Raw genomic sequence first — 12,223 nt, 5'->3', positions numbered from 1 at the left:
AGAGTCTGAAAACTATTGGGCTTCAAGTACTTTTCCTTTTTAGGGGCACCAAAGGAGAAAGGTTCTCTGTCCATTTGCTGTGTCCCTAAATCTTATTTTTACTACTTAAATGTTTTTTTTCTTTCATTTACACATGTGGCTTAATAATAGTTTGAGCTGTTGTAATATTCAGAGCCACAGTACTTATTTCCATTAATCTCTGGTCTGGTCTGGGTCTTAATTGTGAAGAAGATAAACAGGCAGGGGCGCAATATAGGATGAGTAAGTCTCATACTATAATCTGTTTTTAATTGTGATACTTTAAAATTTTACACACGGGCATCTGGATGGCTCAGATGGTTGAGCGTCTGACTTTAGCCCAGGTCATGATCTCACAGTTCATGAGTTTGAGCCCCACATTGGGCTCACAGTTGTCAGTACAGAGCCTGCTTTGGATTCTCTGTCCCCACCGCCCCGCCCCTCCCCCTCTCATGCTTTCTCAAAAATAAATAAAGCATTTAAAAATAAATCAAAAAATTTTACACACAGAGTCTTGCCTGGAGAATTAAGGAGATTTTTTTTAAATGGAGGGATGGCTTACTCGTTCCAGATTCTTCAGTTTGTTGGTGGGAAACTTATCCAATTAAATACCATACCCATATTTAAATTGCCTTGTTTCAAAAATGTCTTTCCTTAGTTGATTTTTGCAAATTAGGATCCAAATAAGGTACATACATTGCATTGGGTTGTTATATATAAGGCAATTAAAAAAATTTTTTTTCTTTTAATTTTTATTTATTTTTGACAGAGAGAGAGAGAGCATGAGTAGGGGAGGGGCAGAGAGAGAGGGAGACACAGAATCCGAAGCAGGATCCAGGCTCTGAGCCGTGAGCACAGAGCCCGATGTGGGCTTGAACTCACAGACTGCGAGATCATGACCTGAGCCGAAGTCGGACACTCAACCGACTGAGCCACCCAGGCGCCCCTTTATAAGGCAATTTTAAAATCACACCCTATAGTCTTTTCTTCCTTAAGCCAGTTACGTTACTCTTCTGCATACAGCTTTCATTCTGGATTTTTGTTTGTTTACTTTCTTTTTAAGTTTATTTATTTTGAGAGAGAGAGAAAGTGGGGGAGGGACAGAGGAGAGACCAAGAATCCCAAGCAGACTCCACACCATCAGCACAGAGCCTGATGTGGGGCTCGATCCCACAACCCTGGGAATCATGACCTGAGCTGAAATAAAGAGTTGGACACTCAACCAGCTGAGCCACCCAGGTACCCCTCATTCCTGACTTGATAGCAAAGGCATTAAAAAGTCTTTTGGGATCTACCTGGCTCTACCCGTTCCTTCAAGTCCTGAAATATCTTTCCTATCTGTCTGCTTACAGAACTACAAGGTTCAGCTCAAATGTAAGGCCCTCTCTGTGGCATCAGGCTCCAATCTAATGAATTATCCATTCTTTTTGTTTCCTTAACACTTAGTACCCACCTGTTACACTACTCATAACATCTTATTGTTGGTTATCTGTTTAGTATTTGTACTACAAGTAGGTTAGTGTGGAGTGGTAGAAAATGAAGCTGGAGAAGTCAGCAGGTGGTGAGTACCTCTAGGGCAAGGATCACATAATATTAATTTGAGTCATCTCAGGCAGCCTGGTGCCTAGCTTATAGGAGATACTCAATGAATGTTTGTAGAATTGAATGAAAAACCCATTTCTAGAATATTTTTAGTTGCCAACTTTGAGGGGTGTTTTTTGTTTGTTTCTTGTTTCCTGAACTATGAATTCCCCTCTCCACTCCAGAAGAAAAGGCAAAACTGGAAATCATATCTAAGTATGTTCTTTGTTGTTCTTGTTCTGTATTCAGGAGGTTTGCTCGTTAGTCTTAGGTAGTATGGATTTCTCCTGGCTGTGTTTCATTATTCCTGTTCAGTTGAATTCAACTCTTTCCTTTGCCATAGGGAATGTTTGTATCAAAAGATCTGACAGATGACAACCTGAGACCTTGGGCTCTTGTTTTTTGTTGTTTGCAAGGTTAAAAAGGAATTTAAAATATTTTCTGCATACTTATTTTCTGAAATGGATAGAGGTTTCCTAACTAGTCCTCCTCCATCACAATGGTCATAATGGCTTTCACTCTACATCAGACTTTCATTGAAACTTATTAAAGATAAGGCTGAAATAACTCCAGTGATTGGCCACTAGAATTGCTCTCTTTGTTTTACTTGAAGGACCAAGTATTACATCTTGATACCTCTCTTTAGCTTCAGATCTACAGTCTTCTTTGAAAGCTGCCATTTGAATAAAGAGATAGGAAATAATGTTGAATAGTAACATCCGAGAGGGTTTGTTTCTTTTATTCAAGATCTGTGGCATAATGGAAGAAATAAGGGACTAAGATACTTGGTTCTGGTCTTTGTTGGTCTGATGACTCTTGCCTCTTCCTTTCATTGGGCCTCAGTTTCCTCATTTATAAAATGAAAGTGGAACCAGTCTCTTGCAAGATTAACTAAGGTTCTGCCATTCACAATTTAGACTCGGCTTTTAAATTCTTATTCTATTTTTTTTTTTAATTTTTTTTCAACGTTTATTTATTTTTGGGACAGAGAGAGAGAGAGCATGAACGGGGGAGGGGCAGAGAGAGAGGGAGACACAGAATCGGAAACAGGCTCCAGGCTCTGAGCAGTCAGCCCAGAGCCCGACGCGGGGCTCGAACCCCCGGACCGCGAGATCGTGACCTGGCTGAAGTCGGACGCTCAACCGACTGCGCCACCCAGGCGCCCCTAAATTCTTAGATATGTAGTATGTAAATGGTTAGATGTAGAATTTTGTTCATCTACTTTTTTCTATATTACAAAGCTAGTATTAGTAAAAATGTTGCTGATGTCTTATTTTCTTTTTTCTCCTTCCCATTCATAAATTCTAGGAATCCTTTTAATCTCTTTAAATGATTTTTCTTACTTACAATGGTTTGTAACAATCTTACTGGGACCCTTAATTAAGATTTACAGTTTGTCTTTTGCATTCACATGGTAAATGAGATGTATGTTCATGTTCTCTTTCCCCTTCCTCCCTGTAGAACCTATAAAGGACTTTAGGGGCACCTGGGTGGCTCAGTCGGTTGAGCATCCAACTTCGGCTCTGGTCATGATCTCATGGCTCATGGGTTTGAGCCCCGTGTCATGCTCTCTGCTGACAGCTCAGATCTTGGAGCCTGCTTCAGATTCTGTGTCTCCATCTCTCCCTGCCCCCCCACCCCCCGCTGGTACTCTGTCTCTTTCTCTCAAAAATAAATAAACATTAAAACAATTAAAAAAACATTTTTTTTTAAGAACCTATAAAGGACTTAAAAAAAAAAAAACCTATAGGACTGAGGATGTTGAAGAATATGACTCTGACTCTGTATCCAAAGATTAAGATTAACCCATCTTCTTAAACTATGTTAAAGATTTGTTCCTGGGGTGCCTGGGTGGCTCGGTCTTTTGGGCATCCGACTTCAGCTCAGGTCATGATGTCATGGTCCGTGAGTTCGAGCCCTGCGTCGGGCTCTGTGCTGACAGCTCAGAGCCCGGAGCCTGTTTCAGATTCTGAGTCTCCCTCTCTCTCTGCCCCTCCCCCACTCATGCTCTGTCTCTCTGTGTCTCAAAAATAAATAAACGTTAAAAAAAAAAAAAAAAAAAAGATTTGTTCCTGGGCTTATGAGTATATTAAGGATTATTGCTAAGCCTTACCCTTAAAAATCAAAGGCACTGCTTCATTCTTGATCCTGGGAGCCGGACTGATAACTTCCCATTTTGTCATGTCTTCAAAGGTTGGTGCAGTGAAAGCAAAGATGCTTACTACCCTTCTCTTGTATGCAGGTGCTGAGTTTTAGATATACCTGTATCCTTCAGGGAGACAGAGAGCTGTCCTTTGAAGGAGTGTTCCCAATTGAATTGCTGGTACACTTTCCCCTTATTCAGCTTTCCCCCGTCATTCCTTTTATAGTCACTTTACTAAAATTATGAGAGCTGCGTTAAGTTCCACAGAGACTGAGAAGAAAATCTCTATTAATTTCCTATAAGACTGGGAGTGGGGAAACTGGTTGATGTGTTTCTGTTGGGGTGAGGTATGTGGTGGTAATAGCAGAACATTTATTTTTAGGCAGATAAATTATAACCTTTTTCTTCTCTAAATCATTGGTCACTTTTTCTTTAGGCCCTACTTTGTAAGATAACCCCAATGGTCTCTTTCAGTTGGAGAAGCCCTCTTAGTAACAGTAGTAGCAATATTTGCCCTTCTGTTATATGGCTGCCAAGTGACAGACTCCACTCCCACTCCAAGGAGGGTCTCCTCTTTTTTCTGGAACACTGCTATAAAATGTGCCTAGCCTTAAGTTATTCCCAAGGCTAGGCTAAGGAGAAAGGGAGATTTCGTAGGATGCAACAATTTTGCATGGTTAAAAAGCATTTATCACTGGGAATCTGTCTGTCTTTAGATCATCCCACCTTCTTTGAGGAGCTTGCTCTGTTTTTGTTTCCTGCCATCTCAATGGATAGCTGAATGTTTGACATCATCTGTCATTAGCATATGGCTCAGATTTGCCAGCCTCTGTGGCTCTGTGGCAAGATTTGAGCACGTATATGCATAAACACACTCCCCTGTGTGTTACTAGTATGGTTCACCATCAGGGAGGCATAGCGTAAGATTGCTTAAGATCTTAGGAGTTTTAAGGAATGAAGCTTACTTTAAAGATTTAAGCTTTGGGCTGGGGGCAGGGAATGATATTTCTAACCTTTGTGCATTCTAAAAGGATTTTGCAGACCTAGTTTTCTTTCTCCACATTTTGACATGAATGTGTATAACCAGAGCATGGAAATTAAGGGCCAGAATTAAAGTGAACCCTGCAGATATCAGAGTTCCGTGTTTTAATTTTCTCAGAAGAATTTGCCTTGTCATTGTTTATTACAATGACAAAAAGCAGGGAATCCCAGTCTTACCCTCCCCCTTCAACCCAATACATGCATAACATGGAGTTTTTGTTTTGTGTTTTCCTTGTGCCAAATATTTCAACTTTCTAAAATTTCTAGTCCAGAATATAGGAAAATATAGTATAGAATAGCTCTTGAAAGGAAAAGGAGAAAAAATGCCAGGTATTAGAACCCTTTTAAATTAAATGAAAGCTAAGTCTTCTAAAAGGCTGCCTTTTAATTTTAAGATCACAGTTTAAAGAAGTCCAGAGGAGTATTTCCTATTAAATGTTCCACAATACTTTTCAGAGAGACGTGCTAGGCAGTGTTGTTAACGAAAGAAAATAAGTCTATCAGTTCCACTTAGATAACCTTTGGTAATAAACGAACTCCATACACGTTGTGACCTTAGCGCCTGAACTTTCTAATCACATGACTGGCTTGTAAACTGACCTGTGAGGATGACTGTCGTAGTCCCAGCTAAGAGAGAGAAATTGGCCAAGTGTCGGAAGGGTGGTCATCAAGCTGGACTTGTCCCGTAATCTCTGTTTCTTCATGGCTGCGATAGAACTTCTCAACAGACTCCGAGAAGCATGAAATGGAGACATGGGAAGGTAAGGGAATTGACTGTTTAAGTTTGGGCCCAAATCTGAGGTTTAGAAATTTTCTTTGAAGGTTTAGAACAAATAGTACCCTTGAGGGAGGTGGGGAGGCAGTCCAGTCCTTTTTTGTGTCTTGGCAAAATTCAGCCAATAAGTTTTCATATACATTGCAATTGGGTATAAATGTTTTGGAATGTAGAAGAGCGAGGGAGAAATATAGTAAATTAATTGTTGTGGTTGATGATTTTAAGAGAGCGGGGGAAAAAAAAGAAAAAAACTGGATTTAAATTTTACAGTGACTTGAAAAAAATTGTAAACTTCACTTTTCATCACAATCCTTACATAAAGTTTACATTTTAAAAAATTGTTCTGCTTACCTCTTGACAGAATTTGTTTATATTTTAAATTCCTTAATCCAGTTCACCATCTGTGAAAGCCTTATTTAGTACTGTTAATTATAGATAGTATTGGGGTCATGAGACCGTTGATAAGGTAGCCTCATTTCCTTTGGGGGAACTTAGATACTTTACGGTTTGGGGTATAAGACTAAGCCACTGCTAATTTCTTTTTAAGTAGGGTGTTTTTAAAATGGGTAAATTCATTATTCTTTCTCTTTCTCTTTCTCTCTCTCTCTCTCTCTCTCTCTCTCTGTTTCATTATAGCAACTAGTAAGTATTGCAATTTGTGTATTCAGAGATTGGCTCCTACTTGTGTGAAAAACCCCAGTGCCCCAAAACTTTATTATTTGGGCCAGAAAATTCATACACAGCTAAAGAAAAAGCTAGAAGATGACTCTTGGTATTAAAGATTTGCTCTGTTTGTTTGCTGTGTTTATAGAGTCTAAGAGTTTGCCAAAAGTTTGATTTCTTGTAGGCAAGCTCTGTTGAGCTATAGCCAGAAGAGTTTCAGATTTGAGGTAGTTGGTAAATTTCTGGGATATTAACTAATGAAATAGATAGTCCTAGGAAAGCTTCCTAGCCCCTTGCAGCATGGCTAACATCTGCCACGGGCAGCTTTGCAGTTTCATTCTCACTCTGAAGATGGACAAACTGGGGAAGTGGGACCGACTTCCTCCCAAACAACATTATTCTTTATAGTAATACTCCCTCTGCGTTCTTTCCCAGCACCATATATGCCAGAATTATTACCTTTATTGGTTTTTAATGTATATTAGCAGAAACAACAAAATTTGTTGAAATTATCAGGTATATGCAAGACCTATTATTTTTCATTTTGAACAGCTTCCTCTTCTTCCCCCAATATTCACAGAAATTCCTTTAACCTGGGTATACTAGCTTTTCCAGAAAGGAGTCATTTAAGAAGTAAGATTTGCTGTGGATCCATTGGAATAGGAGTTTATAGGCAGAGATACCAGAGCTGTGGTTACGTAAGTTTGCAAAGGATAGCTCTGGAGGATTTGGATATTTTTCCAGCCAGCTTGAATCTCTTAGTGTCATATAGTCCACAAGTTCTGAAAGAGAAAAAAGATTTGAAGAGAAAGTTCTCACTCAGTTCTAATTTAATTAAGTATTGAAACTTTGATTTTCTTGGCTGTTCAATGACAGAAAATAATTTATGGTACTAAAACAAGGACTTCTATAAAACAAGGAAGTGAATTTTAAAATTTCCACCTGAGTCTTCCATATAAAATTCTAGCAAAGCAAAATGAATTATCCCAGCTGAAGGAGATCTTTGGAAGCTTAAAAAGCAAAATCAGACTACTTACAAAAGAGTGCAGTGAAAATGCTACTGTAAAAAAGTGTTGCCTGGTTTTAGATATTGGGCCCTTGTCCATTTAAATTAACCTTTGTCACAGCTGGGCATACAAATGTTTTGTTTTAGTTCACAGAGGGTTAACTCTATTCAAGCTTTCACTGTGGCAGGCCTGATCTGTGGAGTCATACAATCTGGTCTTTCAGCCCTGCCAGTCGCTAGGCAGGAAGTCTTATTTCTTAAGCTATCTTTCAGAATGGGGGGTTGGGATTTGGAGAAAGGTGGGGGAAGGGCCTTGGAGCATCTGTAAGGATCAATAACAGAGAGTGAGCCGCAAGAGAGGCCATTGTGCACACTTCAAGATAGATGCAGCCCTTGTGCATGGCCCCTGCCTGGCAGGACAGACACCTAAAACCAAAACAATGCCACCAAATGAATTCCTTGTGAAAATCAGATTGCTCTTAAAGGAGAAAATACTTTAAAGAGTGCCCTTTTAATGTTGGGAATAGTCTCATTCCTCAACTTGCTAGGATCAGGCAGTCCCCACTAGAAATAACTCCAAATTGATTTTTAAACGGCTTTTGTCCTCATGCTAATACTGTATTGAATTGGAGAGGGTGATCATTTTGGTCTTAGTCACATGCATCAGTGCATTGAGTAATCTTTTTTCTTTCTCTTTCTTTTTCTGCCCCCCCCTTCTTCCTTCTTTCTTTTTTATTCTAATGTTTGCTTTACCATACTGGCGTTGGAGGCACCATTAAGGGAATGAAAAAAAACAAAATTTGGTTAGGATTTGAGTAACACATGTGTGAAATCCCTCCCCTGGCAGCTGGTATTGGCTCTTGAAACTTCATCTGAACTAAACAGATGCTCTTAGTGTGTTATTTTGAGATCATTTAAACCAGACTCATAGCCAAGAAATCTTCAAAAATCATAGGTCTTATTTTAAAATGCATTGAAGTCATGATATCATGCCACCTTTTACAAATATCATATGGGTATTGATTGAACAGAGATGCCTGAGCTTGGAAAAGTGAGCAGTTCCACCAATGAAATTATGATTTTAAAAGCACAACCAAGTATGTTGTAATTTTACTCCCGTCCAGATTTTCATCTTTTGAATTCTTCTTTCCTAAGCCCACCTATAACATTCCTGTTTTACTGTATCCTTTTTTCAGAGGACTAAGGCAGTGGTTCAGTAGGTGCTTTTATGATGCAAATTCTTTATGGCTGTTGGAAAGAGTAATGGAGTCATTGCCGCCTCTCTTCCACTAAACCCCCAAAGTATTGGTGACAACTGATGGTAACAGCTGTGGAAAATGGAATCATAAAGAGACTCTAATATCCTTCTCCCCATTTGAAATCTTTCAGGAATAAATGCATAAACCAACTTAGGGTCCATAATGTGACTTGCAGATACACTATGGAATAGGGTGGGGAGAAAGACCTGCACTTGAAATGAGCCCCAAGTGTAATTTTATGCTTCTTGAGTTGAGACCTGACATATTCACCTGGACAGTTTTGAGACTTGAGAAAATACATAGACACTTAACAAGATCATCTGGATATTTTTAACCCATCCCTCACCTCCACCCTTATTCTGGGAAAAATGATGTATTAAAAGAAAATCTAGGTTAATCATCACAGACTCTCCTTGATATCATTGTTTTTGCCTCTCTGATACATTATAATTCTGCATTAATATTTAATTTAAACCAAGGGATCAATTCTTTTAATGGACATTTTCCTGAGATACACAAATATTACTAACAAAACTTAGAAGTTCAGTTACCGTTTACATTGTATTAAAATGGGGTATGAAACCTACCATGACCCTTTGAACAATGTGGTCTTTAATGTGCTTTAAGGGGGAGGGCCTAGGGAAGGAAAAGCCATAAAAGTCTTCAGGGTTCAAGATGAGGTTGGGATTTTATCCCATTGCCTTTGTCATTTTCACACACAAACATCACTGCAATCATGTTTGATTTAGCATCCTTAATACAATGAGGTGGGAGAACAAAAGGATATTAGAGGCATAAGTATGGAAACCAAATATTCTCTCTTCCCCTCCAGACTTTTTCAGATCATTTTGTTTTCCCTGTCTCCCCTGCTACTGGGATTTCCTTTTAAACCAATGAAATCCATTCGTTTTTAAGGATCTTCTCTCTGCATGCCTCAGTGGTTTTTTGAGCAATTGAAAAACAAGCCACTCCTCAAATATTTTTTAGCCACGTGAAAAGCCCTTTCCCAAAGACTTGGTAAAAACACCATAATTAGGAAAAATGCATCTACTCCTATTTCAAGGTTGAGAATTTGGGGGCGTTCCTGATGCACAGCTGTTTTACATATTTTGAAAAGCCTGATAGATGTAAAGGTCATTGCTAACTCTAACAAGGTCTTGATGCTCACACTGTCATCCAAGGACCTTGCATTAATTAGGATGAGAAGCATGGAAGGTCAGGAGTCAACTGACTGGTGGGCCTCTGTGAATTGTCATTGGGGCCTGGAAGAATTCCTATAGGATTTTTAGGTGTTAAAACAAAACAAAAACAAAAACAAAAATAAAACCTGCTGCAGCTTCCATGGCCTCTGAGCAGATCCCTTGGTCTGTGTGGTAAGAACTCATTCCCTGTTGCCCAAATGGCTCATAAAAACTTGGTTGCATCTGTTGCTTTGCTATGTAGCCTTCCCAGTGTTGGGTAAAGAGAATGTCAGCAGCCTGATTCTGTCACTTGGCCAAGTCACTTGACCTCTGTGAGCCTCAATTTCCTCGTAGGTGCAACAGGGGATAGTAATAACCAATCTCACAGGGTTGCTATAGGAATTAAATAAGAGAACCTCTGTCACAGCGCCCAGCACATGCTTAACATGCCTTGAAATTGGAATGAGTTTTGAAAGAATGGCAAGTTTAGGGAGATCAGGAAGGAGAGGATTCTTGGTGAGCCTGTAGCTGGTACTATTTAATATTCCAAGTAGGAAAGCCTGCCCCTCACCTCCCCCATGCCTCCATTCAATGAGCAACGTTTAGGGAGGGGCCCTTTGGAAATTTAGCCTTGAAAATGCCGTACAACTAGTGAGACAAGCTGCTGAGCCTTCTCCTTTACAACCAGTTGCTATGCTAATAATCTATCCCTGAGCTAATAAAAATAATTAGTAATGAGAGGGTCTCTGCAAAAGTTGCAGGTTTTTTTCCCCCTGAGTCTTTTACAGTTGGTTGAGTGGAAGAAAAAGAAGAGAGGATGGACTCTAAGTGAGCAGATTAAGTAATGGTCAGGAAAGAAAGGATAGTCAAGTTAGTCATCTCCTTCCATGTGTTTGGTAGATAAATAGATGCCAAGACAGTGGCTATGGCCATACTTAATAGCTCCTTCTTAGAAGCTTTACCATGAGCTGGTAAAGTTGAGAATACTGTTAGCATGCTAATCACTGCACTATTTAACTTTGGAATCTTCAGTCTCCCTGCCTTCTAGGGGTTGAGAGCTTGTATTAGTGGCTCATTATTCTGATCTCTGTGTATAAAATTATAACTTACATAGCCAACATTCATTGAGCATTTACTGTATTCTAAACCTTGGAAATACAGGTGAATTAGAACTGTAGCTCCCTTTTTGGAATAATGTTAATGTTTCTTAACAGATACTAACAATTACGGGGAGAGGAGGAACATTGGCTGCAAAAACATTATTCAAAACTGGCAGAAGGATTTGTTTTCGTTTTGGGGCCCTGGATTTCTTTAGCTTTTTTTTTTTTTTTTTTTTTTTTTTTTTAATAAGCTAGCTACATATTTCTGGAAACGTCTTTGCTCTTCCAAATGTATGGTTCCAAAATAGAATATTCAAATATTTTTCTTAACATAGTAAAATTAGAGTCCTGGATTGCAATTGGCAAAAGTGTGGAAATACTCTAAACACTGTTACTCTGTTTGCATCCTATTCACTGTTAGCAAAAATGTTTTCCTTTTGTGAGGTTTCAGCATGTTCTTTCAAAGTAATGGCTACAGCAACCTAGCTTTGCTTTTCAAAGGAGTGGATAAGTTATGGGTAACATTAAATATCAATTACAGTTCATTAATCACTCTATACAGCAAATGCGTGTTTTGGACATTAAAAAAAAATATCATCCCCGTGGCCATTTAATCCCAAAATGCATGCACTTGAGTCAGTGTGGAAAGAGTATGTTAAGTGAAAAGTTTGGCACCCACTAGGTGTTAGTCATGGAAGTCTTGGCTGTATGTATATGCACACACTCTCGTATGCATTGATGGGTTTTGTTTTTTAACTTTGCCATGAGATACTTGCTAATTGCTTAGGATTCTAGGTTCCTTTTGAATAGGCAGATACCAGTATCTTTGGTTTCATGCCTACCTGCCTTTTGGAATCATGTACACTAAAATACTTGCCATGAGGTTGCCAGTCTGATAATAGAGAAAAACTACCCACCATAGAATAGGTTTAATATAGAAAGTTCACCATATGTCATATGCTGAAAAATAATTCCGTTTCTTTGTTCTTTATTTCTACCAACCATTAGTCTTACCCCAAAGTAAGAGAATGATGAATGTCTAGGGAGTCTTGAGGAGTAGGGGGGAAGGAGTGCTAGTTTTATGAAAATATTGATTCAGTGCCTCAGGGAGCGGAACTGTTTGGTTCTGATGGCTACATTAGTAAAATTGTGTGTGTGTGGTGTGAGAAGGAGTGCTTATGCATTGTTTAAGTTTCATGATTTTTGGTCTTAGTGATAAATATAGAGAGATTCTACCACTTATTCTGAACATTGTTTTACACATGGAAGTAGTTATAAAAGCACTTTTTGGCAAATAGTATGAGAATCTCCAATAATGCACATGTCTCTGTTCTGGGCCCATTAAGCTAAATCTGGTCAGAAGATTTCCTTTTGGTAAAGCAAAAGAAAATGTGGCAACTACATTTTCCATTCTCCTAGAACATATGGTTTCACTTAAAGCATGCTAATTGGTCTC

At 39.0% G+C, this 12,223-nt stretch overlaps 1 protein-coding gene across 2 annotated transcripts in view; it reads left to right on the top strand.

Annotated features, from left to right (window-relative positions):
• Window positions 1-5,400: 5,400 nt before the first annotated feature.
• Window positions 5,401-12,223, top strand: part of NR6A1 (nuclear receptor subfamily 6 group A member 1) — a 68,836-nt gene continuing 62,013 nt past the window's right edge. Inside the window, exon 1 of one of the 2 annotated variants that reach the window (XM_047069323.1) lies at window positions 5,401-5,544. In XM_047069323.1, the coding sequence (XP_046925279.1) occupies window positions 5,529-5,544 (16 nt within the window). In that variant the 5' untranslated portion in view covers window positions 5,401-5,528. The remainder of the gene's footprint in view (window positions 5,545-12,223) is intronic. The other variant, XM_047069331.1, reaches the window with a different exon arrangement.

Source organism: Lynx rufus, unplaced genomic scaffold (assembly GCF_022079265.1).
Source record: "Lynx rufus isolate CCGP_SWC_20201006 ecotype Redwood Valley unplaced genomic scaffold, mLynRuf1.p SCAF_10, whole genome shotgun sequence".
Taxonomy (NCBI): Eukaryota; Metazoa; Chordata; class Mammalia; order Carnivora; family Felidae; genus Lynx; species Lynx rufus.
Note: the sequence above shows the minus strand (reverse complement) of the source record. Positions and strands in the feature narration are given on the sequence as shown.